This window comes from Embiotoca jacksoni, unplaced genomic scaffold (assembly GCF_022577435.1).
Source record: "Embiotoca jacksoni isolate LCO1_2020_lvr unplaced genomic scaffold, fEmbJac1.0.p SCAF_5, whole genome shotgun sequence".
NCBI lineage: Eukaryota > Metazoa > Chordata > Actinopteri > Embiotocidae > Embiotoca > Embiotoca jacksoni.
Window position 1 is genome coordinate 5,694,992 of NW_027185403.1, and position 19,185 is coordinate 5,714,176.

Here is a 19,185-nt window from a genome sequence, read left to right on the forward strand (position 1 = left end):
CAAATGTAGCGCTTTTTAAGGTCTAATATCTAATTGTTGATTGAATTATTTTCAGACTCACCGCTAGAAAACAAATAAGAAGGAGGGACTTTAGTTAGCAATATCAAATTCACTCATGGAAAAAATGTATTGACTTAGTATTTAATGAGAAAAGTTGGACAAGAGTGAATGGAGCCAGAGCCTTTTTGGTGCAAACCCCTTGTGGCCCTCGATGGTATTGCACTTTATGGTACTTCCACATTGGCCTCATTTTTCGGACTTGAAAGATACGTCCACTTTTATATAGTCAATCGTATGACCGCTTCAGACTTTACAGACTGCAGCCTCAATTCATATGTGCTGTTGTTACTTCAATGTTTGTATTGCTTCATCTAGCCTGACTACCACCATTATTGTTGGAACCACGTTTCTAAACAAACGCTTGACTTCAATGTCATTGCACTTATCCACACTTACTGTACTGGTCGCTGAACCCTTCATACATTCAGGGTTTCAAAGCTATAATCACAGCAAAGACTGAAGGCAGGCAGAGTCTAGTGGTCCAAGACATAATCCTCTATATAAAACCTGCATAAAAGTCGAGTTCTTTTTATAGCTTATTCAAATTAGCTGTGTTACTAATTGGGTTTTACAGGTGCTGAAAGGTGAATTTTGTCAGTTTCATACAGAAAAAGACTTACTGTTCCACTCTTTATGCTAAGCTAAGTTAAAAGGCTTCATTTTTAAGGGACAGGTGTTGTGGATCTTCTTACCTAATTCGCCAAAAGAAAGTCAGTTCGTGTATTTACATGAATGTCAAACTATCTGTTTAGGAACAAAAGGACGTAAAACAAATTCCACCAAAATAAAAAAAGATAGTTAAAGATTTTAAAAGACACAGTGTAATGCTGCTATAATAAATCTCCTGGTCATACACTCTCCCCCTCCTCTTCCTCTTCCTCCTCCTTCTTTTTTTTTAGCTAAGTGGCATTATAGATTTGGCGTGAATTCAAGGATTTAAAAATATCAAAAGCACAAATGTTTCCAATGTAAATCTCAGAATTGCAAGGAATTGCCTGTAATGTGTGGATCTGCTGGAAGAGACACTCGTGTATACCTTCATTATGTATCCACAGTTAAATACTCTCCCATCACACGCAGCCACTTATGTTCTCTATATAAGCAGCTTTAATGTTATTCAATAAAATACTGCCTCTTTGAATACATAGTTAGCAAAAAAGCATCTTATTCACGCAAATGATTATAATATAAATCATTTTTGATCAATAACATATGTGCTAAATGATGATGCATCTTTCTCAGCCTCTCATAATGTGATGAAAAGGTGAATCAGGAGAAAAGCAGGTGGGTGGTCATCGGTGCTTGACACATATTTTTGTTGAGGAAGCAAAGAATTGTGTCCAAGATCCACTTCCGAAGCCACTGCACATGATCCCTATCAGAGAGGGCCGCAGGGAGAGGAGATAGTGAGCTGTGGCAGAGGAGGAGGAGGAGGAGGAGGAGGAGGAAGGAGAGAGGAAGAGAGAGAGCGAAAGAGAAAGAGAGGAGAGTCATGCTCTTACTAGAAGACACCCACACATACTTTCTCACATACGCTGCGTGCACATCGGATCACCGGCCTCTCTGAGTGCAGATCTGCTTGCAACGGGCTCAAGATGCCTTCCCGTGGCTGGCTGCTGGTTCTGTGGCTGGCAGCACTCACAGGTAAAAAGTTCCTCTTCATCCTCTGACTCTGCTCTCTGTTTGAAGACTTTCAATGAGCCACTGTGATGATCAATATTTCTGTTTCTGTATGGAGAAGAGTACAGGTCTTATGTGACAGTTGTTGTAATAGCACTAGTTACAGTCTGCTTTGCAACTGAAATCTTTTGATTGCGTGTATTTATCTATCCTAAGGAATTACCATCCGTTCTCTGCATGTCTCAGGATTTCTTTCCATAGAATTTCTTTTAGAGGGAGATTACACCTCTGTTTATACTCTCTACTGCATTTTTTTTTTTTTTTTCATGTTCAGCAAATCAGCCATGAACATGGACATGATTGAATTACACTTGATTGACTGCTTTCCTCCTATTGGCGCAGTTGTGCTTAATGTGATTGATATCATCTCTGCTTGTCCAGTCTCCTTTATTTTAACTGTTGTCCTCATTAATCCTGAACCTCAAGTCTCATTGATCACAGAGATTGGTCTGACAGTCTGAAAAGGCTCGACACAATGAGTTCCCAAAAAAAGGGCATCAGTTTCCACCGATCTAAAAATGCGCTGACGTAGCTAAATTCGGTCGCTACATTTTGTTCCTTTCCAAGGTCTCTGAGCGCTGTTTTTCTCATTTCAGGAAAAAGTGCTGGTGCTGTTGTAAATGAGCGAACTGAGAGGAACTGCTCTCTGATCCCGCCGGTAAAATCAACTTACCATGGAAGTACTGTGACAATTATGAACAGGGTTACAATTGACTTCTTTTTTTTTCAATTACATGTAATGAAGTTCTGAAATTGACTTTAGAAGTCACATTGTTTTTATGAAATTTAAGAAACGTGTTGCACGTGTTTTACAGTTAATGATTACTGCGCTTGCACCACAGTTAATGATTACAGAGTGAGATACAGAAAAGGAATAAATCAGCAGCTCCTCAGGTTTTAATTACATCTGAAGACTTTTCACTCACTGTGTGTGTGTGTGTGTGTGTGTGTGTGTGTGTGTGTGTGTGTGTGTGTGTGTGTGTGTTGCAGTATCTCCCCAGCACAGCAGTTAACACCACTCTCCGGCTGCAGGAGCTACGAGAGCGAATGGTTCCCATGAATATCTCTGCCTACATTATCCCTGGCACCGATGCTCACCTGGTACATCATGCTGTCCTTCATAATTCATTTATCTGGATTTGAAGGTCGTGTGTGTGTTTGTGTTTGTATGTTAGCTTGCTTTTACACCCTGGTGAGGACTTTAAACTGAACGCACACTCACCGGACACTGTGGGACCAAAGGTCCCCATGGGGAGATTCAAGACAGAGAGAGTTAAGACTTGGCTTTAGGGTTCAAATTAAGGTTAAATCCAAGTTAAGGGTTAAGGTTAGCCATTTAGTTTAGATGGTTAAGTTTAAGCATTTAGTTGTGATGGTTAAGGTTCGGCGTTTAGATGTGATGGTAAAGGTTTCGGGAAAGGACCAAGGCAATGCGTTCTGTCAACGAGTGCCCCAATGGGGATAGTGAAACATGAATGTGTGTGTGTGGTTCTAACCGACTGTTTTCCTGTCAGAGTGAGTACATCGCACCGCGTGATGCCAGGATGGCCTTCATGACTGCGTTTACAGGCTCTGCAGGTACAGCCCTCCTCCTTCTCCTCCTCCTCTTCCTCTTCCTCCTGTCCGTGACTCAACTCCCCACATCTCAGTGCCATGGTCACGCGCTCCTCTACTTTCATCGCACATCCTCCCCGTACATCCTGCTCCTCCTTTATTTGTTTTAATAGCTTTCACTCACCGCACCATTGCATCTTCTCATTAGTTGGTGCACTACCTTGCAGATTAATTTGACCATTAATTCAGATCAGATTGATTTTCACGCTCTAAGGGTGAGCAGAATTAATGATCATGCATATTTCTGTTCTCAGCTGTTGCACAGCTGAGAGGCTGAGACTTGATAACAGTTCAGTAAAGTGCTGTTTACAGCAGGGTAAACCTGTGTCAAAGTCTATAAAGAAAAGTCACATTTTCTGTGCCTTTGTTATGAATCAGACATGCAAAATTTACATTCAGCGGTCTACTCAGCTGCTGCTATTTACGTGTATCTATCTGACGTGAGTGTGTGACACTGGAATGATAATGTAAACCCCGGTTATACATTCATCACACATCACCAGGTTGCCCTGAACATTTCTCATTCACCCTCAGTTTCTCCCCTCACGCACACATTTTTCATTATTAGCTGGCTCATCACGCATTGTTCCATTTCAACTCTGACATTTATAGTCATTTGTAATTCACTGTCGCTGCTGCCCTCTGCACAACACAGCTGTTGTCCTGCCTCTCACCAGGCACTGCCGTAGTCACTCAGACCAAGGCCGCCCTGTGGACAGACAGCCGCTACTGGGTTCAAGCTGAGAGACAGATGGACTGCAACTGGGAGCTGGAAAAAGATGGTGGGGGTGATCATATTGTGCTTACTTGTTATGACAACGCAGCACACATGGATTTCAGAAAAATATTTGTGGGTGTTTTTTTTCCAAAAATAACCTGTCAAATGCTGCACACATTATTACAGGGTTTACATGATGAAGACAGATCACAAACAAACTGAAGTCACGGCCCGTTGTTTCTCACAAAAACACTTTTTTTTCCTGCTTTTCACACATTTGTGAAGCACTGAAGTCAATACATAGCAGCTTTTCGTTGTGGAGACACTCGCAAATTATCACTTGTCTCCGTGCCTATTGTCTGCCAAGCATTTCATCAAAGAGAGCTGAATGCACTGCATCTCGCATTGTGAATTTGACAGCACATACGCTGCATTGATAAACAGTCTTCAAGTAGAAAAAACACAAACACATACAGAAAAGCTGCGAGTCACAAGAAAACTGATTTCTTGGGAGCTTGAAGCTCAACTAAACAGTCTATTTTTATGATTTCTTTTGGTAGTCCTTGTCAGCCTTCCGCTATGTTGTGACTTAGTTCTGTCATTGTGTACAAGTTACCACATTTATACAGTTGTTTGTGTTTCCTGTATTTGTTGTTAATTTGCTGGATCAGCTTCTTAATTGCTTGAATTTTCTTAAAAGGATCATTCTAATTTTTTTTATAATGTGAAGAAATGCCAATCAAAAGACTCCCAAAAAAAAAAAAGTAATTAATCCTGCAAACAAACATTGCCTGCATGGCTAAAGCCTGAAATAGTTTACTCCTCTGTGTCATTATGCTCCTTTGTTGTTGTTAAAAACATAAATTAGCAACATCATAGCACTGAGTGAAATGTTTTTATATTACCTACTCGACCACTGAGGTTTAGTTTGGGTCAGCCACACATACATCACCCAGGTGCTGTAAATTCTCCCGAGAGCACCAAACGTGTATTCATCCGTAGCTGAAAATAGTTCTTAACAAACGCTCGAGTTATTTCTTTTTGAGGAATATTTTGCTGTAAACTACTTTGGCAAGTTGTTTTAGAAAGTTTTAGTGAGCAGCATATGGTTTTATGGCTGAGAGCCACAGACACTGAAGGGAAGTCAGAGTGTTGACAAATGAACTCAGGCATTGATTTCTTGTTGACAAGTACTCTTAACGGCATAGTGCTTGAATGTTGACAGGGTAGTGTTGTTTCAAACCGCACGCTGTTGTTCTGCACCTACAGGAAATAGCTGTAACATTTGAATGCATCACCTGCGAACATACAATATCTTCTGGCTTTTATTATTTTACCCAGAAATTAATGTGTTTTTGTGCCCTCTGTTTAATGCAGACAATAAACACATTGTGGCATTTTGCAACAGCTGCAACTTCCTTAGATGCCACAGTTTGGAATTACTTTACGTCGGTGGTCTCTTTCAGCTATGTAGCGAAGATGGTGACCGCTGAGTGTAAAAAGTGTCGATCGTTACACACTCGATTTTTGGAGAGTTTTGATAATATCATCCGGCTGCCTTTAGTACACTGCATGTTTCCATACTTGACAGTGTGAATGCAGTCGAAAAAGTGAGTGTTTGGAACGTAGCTAATGTCTACAGAACATAAAGAAAGTATCAACGCCTTGTGTTTCCTACAACACTGATCTCTCACCTTGTGAAAGAAAATCTTTTAGTGCTTGTAAAAGTAATCATTTATTTCTATAATTACTCTTATATCGTGTTTATTGTGCATATAAAACAGATGAGTTTATTCAAAGTGCATTTAGGTTTTCTCTATCATGATATTCCAACTAATGGAGACTGTAATGTGTAATGATTTTTTTACTTCAGTTTAGTAAAACTGATACACAATATAATCTTTTAAACCACATTTTGTTACAAAGCAGTTTGAAAAAAAAGATGGTTCTTATTATTGTTGTGAGGTATGAAAATACTCTCCAACCTGTGTGTCACTTTCTCTAAAGTCAGTAATCACCTGACTACAGTGTGTCGTGTGTGATGTTCTCCAGTGTCAGTCAGCAGTGTCGCAGAGTGGCTCATCTCTGAGGTTCCACCGGGCGGCATGATCGGCTTTGATCCCTTCCTCTTCTCCCTCAGTGAGTCTCAATTCTCCACCCCTCCTGTCAGTCCAGGTTAACATCAATAAAGCGCTCGCCCGTGTAGATGGAAAATTATTGACAGAGCCTCCAGACGCCACAGAGACTGTTTACTTGTGATTAATTCGGTTCGGTGTGTGTAATCATCTGCAATTTCCTCCATTAGAAACACAGGAAGATTACGACATCAATCTGGAGTCGAGCAATCGTAGCCTCAAGTCCCTCCCTGTTAACCTGGTCGACCAAGTGTGGAAGACAAGACCGCCCATCCCACCTCACAACCTGACGCGCCTGCCTGACAGAGTCATACGTGAGTATCCTTATGTGTGTTTGTGTCTGTACTGTACACACACGCTGCAGCCTGCCGGTCTGCCTGTGTGCTGCCTTTTTTATCTGTGTGCTGATAAATACCTGCAAACTGGAAACACAGCAGTAGCCAGTCTGTTCATGTCTTCATGGCTGGCTGACAGATCAAATACTTAGTGAGACTGGATGTGAGGAAGTTGTCTGGACGCCCAGGAGTCCTATTAGTCTTTATGGTTGGAGAATAGACAAATGGAACAAATGGAGAGCATCATAAACCTAATGGTCTGTGTGTGTGTTTGTACATTTGACTGCAATCTGGATAAAGTACTCCACGCAGGGCTTTAAGTAACTGCTGTCTGATTGTTTGGATATGAAAGCTTGTTCTTATACTTGGCTGCCTGTCTGAGTGGAGGCCATAATGTGATGAGAAGTTTGCAGATGACAGGAATGGCAAAGAAAACGGAAAGGTTCCTGGAAAAGCACTGATTTGGGTCTACACATAGTGGGAAGCATCACATTTACAGATGGAACTCCTTTTAACATCCTTAGAGATGCACTAATCAATATTTTATATTAACAATGGCTGAATGTGTAAAACGAAAGGTGTAACATACAGAGAAATACTGGATCGACTCTGCAGTGTCCCTCTGCTTTAAGGAGTAACTGAGTGTTATTTTGCTTCGCTTTCACTGCTCTCATCAACTTTATTTTCTGAAAACCAAATGGCAAACAAAGTTAGCAGCTGCGTGGATAACAAATTAAGTATATATTGGCCTAATGGTCAAATAATTCCCTCAGAAGTCGGTGGAGACCAAAACAGAGCTAAAAGGAAAAACAACAATGGACTTATATTAATCATGTGGATGTAAAAATGTCTTCTAAATGAATGATAATATTGTTTCATAAGAGCTGGATGTATAAATAGGCAACTGTTTACTAAAAAGTTACTTTAATATATCAATACTAGATAGATAATAGATAATATTTAACCGTTGTAGTTTTCCACTAATGCAGGTTTAATTGGAATTCTGACAAAGACAGATAATAAAACTTAATGTTGAACACAAGTGAATATGAATATGTTTATTGTCATTGGATGCTAGTGAAAGTAAAATGTGTCTGTTTGCAGAAAGGTCCTGGCAGATGAAAGTGGAGGACATACGGAATCAGATGAGGAACAATCCATACGAGCCCACCGCTCTTCTGCTCTCAGCGCTGGATGAAACGGCCTGTAAGTAACTACGACTTTATCCTCGAAGCTATTCAAATGTCTTTCAATAAATAATGCTCTTAATGTCAATGTATTTTATTAAGTCCAAGGTAGCTTTTGACCACCACAGAAACAGAATTTAAATCCCCCCACTAATTGATTAAAGTTTTATAATAAACTTAAATGTACAAAAAGTACATAACACTATTTATTACAAAAAAAAGAACATATCTGTTAATTGACATTTTATTTTGTCTTTTTGTTAATCATATGTCCAGTGTCCTGCACTAATAACTTGCTTAACTGGTCTGGTTACATGTTTGAAAGGTCCTCACTCCTCAGTACCACTGACAACTTGTCTTCTGTGGCTCTTCCTTTCTACGCTGTAACACCAACACTCTGGCCGTCTACAAGCTACTATCAATGAAACACCGACACCGACACGCCCGCCAGCCGGCTGAGTAGAAAAGGAGCATTTCTGATAGTTCTATTGAATAATAATAAACTAACAATACATTTAAAAAAAAAAACCCACATCTTAACAACAGGGGTATGAACTGTTACAGAGGGTGCAAGCACAAACATATAAACATAGTACCTAATAAATAATATAGTTTTCTAAAAAAAAAAAAAACAATGGACAAAATGCAAAAATGGCAGTTCCTTGGAGTCTACTCATCCACCGAATTTTATAATCCATTATTATCAGTAAGGCAACTTTTTAAACAGGTTTGATTGAACCTGTGATGAGCACTGAAGCAGGACTTTAGCAGAGGTCACCTGACTGTCAGCTCAGCATCTTGTAAATGAACAGTGAATTATTCAAAAGCGTCTTCCTCAAAACCCGCATAGGAGGCGGTCTGTACTTCACTCCGTTTCTGACACCGACTTCTGAATTCAGAATTAGGGAGTCTGTTTTTGAAGGACGGCGACGCAGAGAAAGTCACGCACGTCAGATGCAAACAATAGATGCAAACAGCGCCCCAGGGCCTAAGTGGATCTCGATGATGAAAACGAATGTGCGTACTGCTGCTGACGGTCAGGGGTGGTTTATATTTTTGTTTTTCAGGGCTGTTCAATCTGCGCGGCAATGACATCCCATACAATCCCTTCTTCTACTCCTACACATTACTCACAATGGATAAGATCTGGTAAGTCCTTTTTGCAGGGATTTTACTGGTTTCCTTTTGAACTTTCTTCATGTTCCTCTTCTTCTTCCTGTAACAGCTCGTGATTGTTTGTGTATCATGTAACATGCAAACCTGTCTTGTACCTTCCCTCAACATCGACCAGGGTCTTTCTCCACACCAACCGAGTGGCCGAGGATTTGAAGGTGTACCTGAACGCCTCCTGTGACGGGGCGCTCTGCGTGCAGCTGAAAAGCTACGACACTGTGCTCAACCATCTGAAGACGTATGTGTCTCAGCCTGGGGTTAAAGTGTGGATCGGTACAGAGTACACAAACTACGCACTTTATGAGATCATTACGCCACAGGTATGCAAATATATTACATATATTATATATTATATTTTATCTCATTATAATCTAAAATCATTTTATACTGCTATATTCCTTTTTTATCTTAAGTGTGATGCACTATGTAACAATGTGTTTTTTCCGTTGTCCTGTTGGTATATTTTATAACTAAGGTGGCTGTGTTAAGTCACTTCTTGTTGGCAGCTGCTCATTTTACAATGTTGTATCAGTATTATATCTTAAGTAGAATGCATTGTGTAGCAACCTGTTTTTATTGCTGTACTGTTGCTGTATTTTATAATTAGGGCCGCTGCAGTGAGTCACTTCTTGTTGGCAGCTGCTTGGATAGATATGTTTTTGTTAAAGCTCCACTCATCAATATTTTTATACAAACAACAGATGAAATGATTGTGTATGTGAAATGTGAAAGGGCTCGTTCACATTGAAGAGCCCACACTGTTGCTCTGCTCGGTTTCAATCAACTCTTCAGTTTCAAGGATTTAAACAAACGGTCAAATGAAAATTACATTTCTGTGTTCTGATGCTGTGTCCCTGTGTTAATTATCCATTGTTCCCTTGTTACATCCTGGATATGAGTCATTAATGACTTTGCTGTGTAGCAAAAATATATAAATATATCTAATATATATAACAACTTTGTTCAAACAACATTAGTGTCAGTGTTGTTGGGTAAAGGAGAGGAAAAGGCTTACTTGCATTGTTGGATACATTTCTGTATTAATCATTAACTTCTTTTTTTTTTGCCACCATGCAGGACAAGCTAATGACGAGCTCCTACTCTCCTGTGTTGACGACTAAAGCCGTGAAAGACGAGACTGAGCAGCGGATACTGAGGGATGCTCATGTATGTCTTCTGCACACAGACACACACGGGTTGTACAAAACCAGAACGCCATTTACATCAGCAGGAATCCCTCGCCACTGGCAAACCAGTGGGACATTTATTGATGGTTATCATTGATAGCTCGTACACTCCAGTGCACACAAACCTTGATGCATTTGTTACCCAGTCCAAAGATGTCTCAGCGACCTCACAACATGTCGTGTACATTTTCAGTCTGTATGTTGTGATTGATGCTGAGACTCTCCTGCGGCTCTGTGCAGGTGAGGGATGCAGTCGCCGTCATCCAGCTCCTAATGTGGCTGGAAAAGGTCGTACCAGCGGGGAAGGAGACTGAGCTGACCGCTTCAGATTATGTCAATCAGTGTCGCAAGTGAGTGAGCACATGTTTACACAAAGCATAGAAGAGCTGACAGGCAGTATTTGAGTCCTGCTACTGTGTTTGAAATTACAAATATTTATTTATAAGTGCACTAGAGCTTTAAAGATTTTACAGATTAGAGACTATAAAATACTTCATGTCAATCTCAGATATTTGCATTTCATAGTTGAGTCTCAGTTAATATAAACATCGTTACAGCAAACAGAAGGACAGCAGAGGCCCAAGCTTTGAAACGATCTCTGCAAGTGGACCCAATGCTGCTCTTGCACATTACAGGTAATATTAAATAATATTCTTTGTCTCCTCACTGACTACGTCTTCCTCATTCAGGTCACATATGTATATATTTTCTTTTCACATTTTTAAAAGACCACTTTGGGTGTAGTTACTTCTGAAGAAACAGGTATTTCTTCACATTTCAATCAAATCAAAAACTAAACTATAAATTCCTAAAATCCACATTACACATGGATTTTTACTTGTGTGTTGTTCCACAACACAGCAATATTTAAAATGATTATTACATCATTAACTTGATGCAGCTTCTGTTGCGGTACTATGAGGTATACTGGCAGCAGTGCTACCCTTCTAAATTACTCACATTCAACATGAGTTTTAATTGACATATTTCATACATTTTGCACAATATTTTTTTGCATTTTGTTCTGAAATGTAGTTGTCCAACAGCCGGACTGAGCAGAACAGGCTCATCCAACAGCTGTCTATATCAAATGTCTTAACAAAGAAACAATCAAAGTTCAGATGGTGTTTAATGAATCATTAATTGTTAGGAATTGTTGCTAAAAGGGTTGCAGTTAATGATTAGGATCATTATCCATTAATGGTTTACTCTATTGAACAGTGGCGCTTTGTTAATAGGGGGCACCGCCCCCATCAACATCAAGAGAAGAAAAGTACTACTTTAAAATGTAAAACATAAATTAATTATATAATAACACTTTGCTTGTAAAGTGCACCTGGTAGTCTGTCAGCACCTGTAAGCATTCAATAAAAACGGTTTACAAATGTTCTGTGTAAATACATATACTTCCTGGTGCAGGGCGCCTGCCAAATGAGAGTGTATGCAAGTCCTTCAACTTTTGTCAACCACGGGACCTGAGGCTGCTCTTCAGTTGGTGGTTTCAGATTTTCCACGGGGTGTAGAGATGTGCGCCCCGGACCGTCCCTCTTTTATTGGCAGCGAATCTGTATTGTTTTACGTTTCTTTATCTAATATGATCGCACAACTCTCGACGCCTTCTTTTAGGTTCAGCTCACATCCGCCATTGTGTCATTACACGGTTACTCCTGCTTCTTTGCTGTCTGACTGGCAGTGGAACGGAAACTTCAAGTGGAACTCAGGAAAACTGGGTTATTTCCAGGCATGAGACGATTACTCGACTGAAACGAGTCTCTGGTACAGATAACGTACTTTTAACGAGTACGAGTATCATCCAAGTAAATATGTCAATATCTGTGTTGATGGAGGCTTCTAACAGACACTAGCTGTGTGCACACATTGGGCAGCTACACACAGAGCCTCGTTTACTGCTGCAGTTTGAGACACACTGGCCGCGCTGTCAGTGGAAAAGATGCTGACTGAGATAACTGACTTCAAACAGAGTCAATGAGAAAGGAGAGGAGGGAAAAATTTATGTTCAGGTAGTGCTGATATTGAACATCGGAAAACGGAAAAAAAACAAAAAAAACATCAAGGCCAAGTTGATGTTGATGAATATCTTGTTTTGTCAAACCAACAGTCCAAAACTCCAAACATATTCCATTTACTGTGGTGAGAGACGAGGCAGACAGCTGCTGGCTTGTCACTATACTATATTCATAAGAAATTTAAGAGGTCCTAAAATAGACACTTGTGGAATGGCACCTCAGCAGTCATGTCCAAAATCCACACACTGCAGCTTTGACAGCTGTTCAGTATAATTTACAGTGAGAGGATGTTTGCATATCAAGTAAGAGCAGAGGTTTAATGTGGTCAAACCGATGAATAAAACAAGTGTCAAAAGCGCTCCAAAGTCAGATACCAGAAACTCATACAGAAGAGTGAGTCTGACTAAATTCTCCTCCACTTGCTTGAGCACAACATATTCAGCAATTATGTGTTTGAAAATTGATACTTGTCTATAATTAGCGACATTTACTTGGCTGATTTCTTTTTTAAATGGGGCATGATTACAGACGTTTCCAGTACACATAGCAGTTTACCCTGATGTATTGAAAGCTTAATACATCTTTTTCCTCCTATTGTTTATTATTTTTTTTATATCTACTAGACTCAAACCTTTAAAAAAACAAACATTGGAATAGTCCTTTTACTACGATCATGAGTGTGCAGTGTTGCTATCATTTCCTGTTTTCCTGTGCTGCAGCCCTTCAAATGAAACCAACCGGAGGTTGACAGTTGATGAGATGTACCTAGTCGACTCTGGTGGACAGTATCTGTGAGTGAAAACCCTCCCTGCTCGTACAATCATCCAGTTTCACTTCACATCACATGCAATTTAAAATGAGTCACCCTGTTTCACTGCTGTCAGAGACGGGACCACTGACATCACTCGGACAGTCCACTGGGGAAATCCAACAGACATGCAAAAGGTAACACTCATACTTAAGGGATGTTTACATTTTCTCCCTCAAATTATTCACAAAGCAGTCGATCATGATAATTTAGATATTACTTTGTTGACATTATTCTATAAGTCGGCAATGTTTGGCTGTAAAGGTTCTTTCATGAAACATTTAATATTCCTTCAAAATATCATTTCTGCGTCACTTGTTTCATCTCACAGGAGGCCTTCACTCGAGTGCTCATGGGAAACATTGAGATATCTCGAACCATTTTTCCCTCAGGGACCAGAGGTGGGAATGAAAAACATCCATGCACATTTGAAATGAGATTTACAATAAATCTTCCTTGAAATGTTGCCTGGTGTCTCCACTAGAGAGCTCTCTTCCTCCATAACATTTGTGGGCAGACACAGTCATGTATCAGCAGCAGGAGGTTTGATTCAAGCTCTTTGTGTGGCCTTTTTTTTTTATCAACAGGTGTAAACATGGAGATGCTGGGTCGCCGGGCATTGTGGGAGGTGGGCCTGAACTACGGTCACGGCACAGGTCACGGCGTTGGGAACTACTTTGGAGTTCATGAGTGTATGACTATTTTAGATTCTATATGTTCTTATACAGATATCACAGTGAATACAAAGTACAAACAGAAGACCAATGCAGATTTCAGTTCAATTTGATGCTTAGAAACACTGGGAAGTATGACGCGAAAGAGGCCGTTTAAGGTTTTACATTAAATTAAATTAATTTACACAGTAGGGCTATTAACTGATCATGAGACAATTCATAAGAGTGCAAGCAATTTGTGTGTAAGAGCACACATTTCATTTTATGACGCAAACCCTTTTAATGTGACTATATCACTAAAAACCACAATTTAAGAGAATGAGTCAGGGTGGTAGAAGGGGTTTGCAAAGTGATGTTTTTTTTCCTTGAAGAAACATAAGTTATGTAAACATTTTCCACGTAAATGCAGATCCATGTCATGCTAGGTTACTGAAAATATGCATAAATATCTAAGTAAGTAAACCTCCGTTGCTGGTGTTTTCCAGGTTAACATAAATTACCACAAAGAATTTGAAGCAGAACAAGAATTAGTGCCCACACATACAGAAATAATGGGAAAATAAACAAACATAAAAATACAAGCCCATCATCGCTGCTGGTTTTCATTTGATCATGAAATTGGTAGTAAAAAGTCTGACAAGTTCTTAAATTCAACTGACTAATCCCTGAAGAAACCTGGTGGTTTATAATAAAAGTTTATGTTGGTAGTAAAATGTGTGACAATGTTGCCATGAAACAAATGTTTTTAAACTTTGCTTCCACTATTAATCTGTGAAATAACCTGTACCTAAATCACGTAATATTGTAATATTTTCTCAGGGCCGGTTGGCTTTCAGGGCAACAACATTCCCTTCAGAGCCGGCATGTTCACGTCTATCGGTGAGACTTCTTTCTTTTTCAAAATAAATCCAAACCCATTACAGATAACACAACATGGTGAGCATGTTAACCCGGCAGGGTCACTGCAGTTGTGAACAACTGGAAAAGCACTCAGCTGACACTTTTGTTTGTTATGTGAAGCAAGTTTGAAGAAACCAAGAAGGACTGAAAAAGGACTAAAATGTTATATTGTCAAACTGTTTTCTAATATAATGTTGCTTTACAGCAGCAGCATCCAGGTTGTGTAGAAAACATCAGTTACTTTCTTATCTTACTGGACTGAATTTAATGCTTTTTTAAAAATTATTTTATTTTATTAAGAGGCAACGCTAAAATGAAAATAATGGCAAAAAGCCCAGATGGTTAAAGGAAATTAACTTTGAATTTCATCTCTTAAATGTGTGTGTTTTTCTCTCAGAGCCTGGATATTACAAGGAGAATGACTTCGGGATCCGGATCGAAGACGTTGTTGTGACCGTACCTGTTAATACAAAGGTAGAAATGAAACAGCACTCTATTGATGAAATAGAATATTCCATCCATCCATTATTTACAATGGATGATGGAGAGAACCCACTTAGGAACAGGGAGATCATGCAAACTCCACACAGAAAGGCCCCCCGGCCAAAGTTCCACCCAGAACCTTCTCGCCGTGAGGCGACAGCACTAACCACTGCACCACTGTGCCGCCCTGGAACTAGAATATTCAATAATAACAATAATAATGATGCATGATGAAAGCAATGTCAAGGTAATTTATTTGTGAATGTGTTTCTCTTTCCCTCAGTATGGACATAACTCCCTGACCTTTGACACAGTGTCGCTGGTTCCATATGACAGGAAGTTGATTGACACCTCTCTCCTCAGCTCAGAACAGGTAAGAAATACCATCTGACCGCATTATCTATGTCTTAGTTAGACAAATTACTGTTCCTAAAAAGTGCTATCCTGCCACATAAAATAAATGCCCAGTAACAAGTTTTAATGTGAGTTCACTTCCCTAAAGCTACGACCAGTTTCCTGTTTTCATTTGTAAATACCTTTGGGTATACGAGATTATGGTATCAACCAGGTCTTTCGTTTTCCTGCTGTACGACTGCTGGTTTCCTCTTAAAATCCCCTTTTGCATTTTGAGTAGAAATTTCTCTGCAGCTCAGAGATCAAAACATTCTTTGAAAAAACAAAACCATGTGTGAAATCAACTACCGTGTTTTGTTTCTTTTCATGTGAAACTGTGTAACTTTTTTTAAGCTTAATTGAAGCGGAAAGAACATTGTGTTGACAAAGTGATAACTTTTAGAAAATAACCTAAATGGTTCTATAAAAATATATACATTTTAATTTAATTTTGCATATTTTTCCACTCTTTAATTTCAGTTGAGCGTGTAGATTTCTATCCATGCCAGTGATGTGGCTCCATAGATTTTGTCCAAATTGAAATATCTCAACATTTATTGGATGGACTGCCTTTAGGTCAGAGGAGGAAAGATGTCTAATGAGTGTTGATCAGGTGGAAGTTTTAGTACATTTGTTGTTTTTGACTGAAATACATGTAAAATTACTGCCAGCTGTACTTTCCATTTACAGGTAATTACTGAATATTAGCATGCCATAACGCTACACTTAGATGGTGAACATGGCAAAAATTAAATCTCCTTAACATCAACATGTTAGCAGGCTGAGATTTATTTAGTATTTAGTTCAAAGCACCACTGTGCCTACGTTCAGCCTTACATAGCTGCATGGCTGTCGATTCTCACAGACCAAGTTTAAGTGCAGACTAAGTGCAGACTAAGTGCAAATTAAGGTTTCTGTTTTGTTACATTTTAAACATTTGATCCGGTTTTTTTGTTTTGTTTTGAGAACAAACTACAAAAATTTGCACGACATGCCTCCGTCCTTATACTTAACATGCATTGGTTTGTAGAAGGCTTGCGTCTGACGTCTGCATGATATCTATTCAACTGATAGCCTTTCCGATATGAATGTAGAAAAATATATGTGCAGGTTTGTTTTGTTGCCATATATCATTATTATAATTATGGTGTTACAACGCTACAATCCAGACAGAAACAACCTCTTTTGGTCGGACCAAATTTTAATCCTTTGGTCCGGCCTGTGGTCGGCGGCACTTTGCATATCTGCTACTTTAGAATCTGACCACGCTAAGTTTTGTTTGTAGATGTGACCAAGTGTCAGGTTGTACAGTGGAAATAAAATGGGTCCAAGTATTGATCCCTGTGAAACACCTTAGAACAAGAAGATACAATATTAAAATGTGTTCTGTTCATCTTTGTGCATTTTCTTAATGGGATTTGGAGTGAAGTTCATCGGTTTTTACAGAACTGAACACCTTTGGGGCTCGTTTATGAGTTTCAGTAAGAGTGGTCTTGTCTCTCCAGCTTCAGTGGCTGAATAAATACTACGAGACGATCCGGAGGCTGGTGGGTCCTGAACTGGACGAACAGAAACTTTATGATGAGAAGGACTGGATGCTCAAAAACACAGAGCCCTTCACTAAATCTGGATCCTCCGTGTCCGTCTGTTCCTCCTCACTGACCCTCATCTCTCTGACCATCGCTCTGCTCCACAATATCGCCTGAGCATCTTCATCTCCATTGCACTCACTCCATTCACTGCAGACTTGCACACTGATGTTACCGCTATGCAGTCTCTATTGAGCAGCTGTACTAGGTTGAGATGCACTTCAATATGGCATTTTTTTTAATTAAAAGGTATATTTAATAATTTAATTATGTGGATAAATGTATGATGTTGTGGTGTTTAAAATGATCTTTTGTGTGTGTGTGTTTTTTTTTTTTTTAATATATATATATATTTTAGCTTTTGAGTTTTTAAACTGGGCATTTGTATGACCAGCAAATATAATTTCTATTTTATTAAAGTAACAATCTTTAAAACTGAGGTGTCAACTGGAGTCATGAATCAGAGGACTTTTTGACAAGAAAACAACAAATTATGGATGGATGGTTAGATAGATCCACTTAAATGCAAATATAGGTAGATTTTCTACCACATTAGACTTCCACCCAGCACATTTAAAAGGGAACTTCTATACTTTTTTCTCCACGACATGTATTTGACAGTTACAATGACTTTGCAGAAAAGATTTTACATTGAAAACATCTGGTCAGTTTATTAAATATGATACATTTTTATAAATAAACATGACCAACGATATTTGAAGTAGCCAAAATTAGCCCCATTTTGAGAAACTCCAACACCAAATGAACAAAGGTTAAAAATTATGTTTTAAAAGTGTTAATTTTTCAACCAAAGGAAAAGCAGTTGTACTTTAAATCGGTCTGACAGCAGCCAATAAATGTGTTGGAGAAACATTTGGCAACGTACACTAACTGACCACAAAGTAATATCCACGTTTGAACTCAGAGCCTTAGTTAAGATATTAAGCTGAGACCAAAAAAAAAATTTTTTATCCAACTCTGATACTTCCACCTTCGTTAAACAAAGTTAAGTTGAGGAAAATGTTGATGTTCTTGGGCCAGCTAGCAAGAGACTTATCCTTAACCTTAACTTAACCTAACCTAAAAAAAAAAAAAAATTTCCCCTCGGGGATTAATAAAGTAACTACCTAACCTAACCTAACCTAAATAAACATGACCAATGATATTTCAGGGACTAGTTGCCAGGCAACCAGTGGACCTTGTTGCCAGTCCAGGTGGTTGGCAGCTCCATTTAAATAAATTTAGTTTGCCGGCTAATAAATATTTAGACAGATTATGATCATGTAGATTCCTTTTTGTACCTTTTTGGTCAGTTTCCATCAACTGAAATTAAGGTTTTATTCTAGTAAATGGTGCCCTTATCTCATTTAAGTAGCGTGACCGACCACAGGGCACCGAGGTCAGCGGCATGAGTCTTATTATAACTAAAAGGGAACAACAAAGAAACGTACGACTTATTTTCAAAACTGCAGTTTCAGAGAAGGACTCTTCCTCTAAGAGCTTTGAGCGGCTCCTGCCCGTAGACGGCTGGTTGCCTGGTAACTATTCTTCAGCTCGTCTTGAATGTGTGAATGTGCTGCCCACACTCTGCGCCCTGCATCTGCACGCTCTGATCAGACGTGTACCACTGAAAAAGCACGTGAAGAAAACTTTGAGGCTGAAAGTCGGGCAGCTCTCAGAAAAGGCGTGTCATCCATCCACTGCACTGTGTTTCTGGTAAAGTGAAGAAAAGAGGAACAACAAGTATGAAATCATTGTTCTGTGTGAACAAAGATCTCTGCCACTTTTGTTATGTACTTACTGAAAAACCTTCACATTTACTCACAAAAGATGTTCATTATCTCCAGTTATCAATATCCTCCTGCCAGTCGGTGCAAAGTAGGTAACACATATTTAGAGGGGAACCTGTGGGGCTGTTAACAAACAGAAGTTGTGTTTACAGCATCCACTGTGTATAAAAGTGGATGTAGCTCCTGGGTCTAAAAAAAAAAATGAGTGCCTTGAACTGCAATGCCGCCAAGGGCCAGTAGGGGTTGGCTGCAAAACGCTTCCAGCTCCATAGACTCCCATTCAACTTCTCCCATAAAAAAAAAAAAAAAGTCAATAAATTTTTTTCCATGAGTCATAATGACGTCATTTACTAAAGTCACATTTTCTCATTACATTTCTGGCGGCCCATCTAAAATTAATTCGATCGTTAATTAGATTAGGTCTCACATAAC

The 19,185-nt window shown here is 39.3% G+C and overlaps 1 protein-coding gene across 1 annotated transcript; it reads left to right on the plus strand.

Annotated features, from left to right (window-relative positions):
* Positions 1 to 1,641: 1,641 nt before the first annotated feature.
* Positions 1,642 to 17,391, plus strand: xpnpep2 (X-prolyl aminopeptidase (aminopeptidase P) 2, membrane-bound). Its single transcript, XM_069171805.1, has 21 exons — positions 1,642 to 1,704; positions 2,337 to 2,398; positions 2,731 to 2,841; positions 3,255 to 3,318; positions 4,032 to 4,136; positions 6,125 to 6,211; positions 6,378 to 6,521; positions 7,647 to 7,748; positions 8,797 to 8,878; positions 9,021 to 9,222; positions 9,980 to 10,069; positions 10,330 to 10,439; positions 10,647 to 10,724; positions 12,836 to 12,907; positions 13,001 to 13,061; positions 13,256 to 13,325; positions 13,512 to 13,616; positions 14,418 to 14,477; positions 14,896 to 14,972; positions 15,265 to 15,354; positions 16,880 to 17,391. Exons 1-21 carry the CDS (start codon positions 1,656 to 1,658, stop codon positions 17,078 to 17,080), a joined length of 2,022 nt encoding a protein of 673 aa, XP_069027906.1. The 5' UTR covers positions 1,642 to 1,655; the 3' UTR covers positions 17,081 to 17,391.
* The last annotated feature ends 1,794 nt before the right edge of the window (positions 17,392 to 19,185 follow it).

Excerpts from the sequence above, each read along its gene's own strand:
- xpnpep2 (XM_069171805.1), top strand. The coding sequence starts at position 1,656 with ATGCCTTCCCGTGGCTGGCTGCTGGTTCTGTGGCTGGCAGCACTCACA. Across the intron at positions 9,223-9,979 it reads ATGAGATCATTACGCCACAG|GACAAGCTAATGACGAGCTC; the intron begins GTATGCAAATAT and ends GCCACCATGCAG. Across the intron at positions 15,355-16,879 it reads CTCTCCTCAGCTCAGAACAG|CTTCAGTGGCTGAATAAATA; the intron begins GTAAGAAATACC and ends TTGTCTCTCCAG.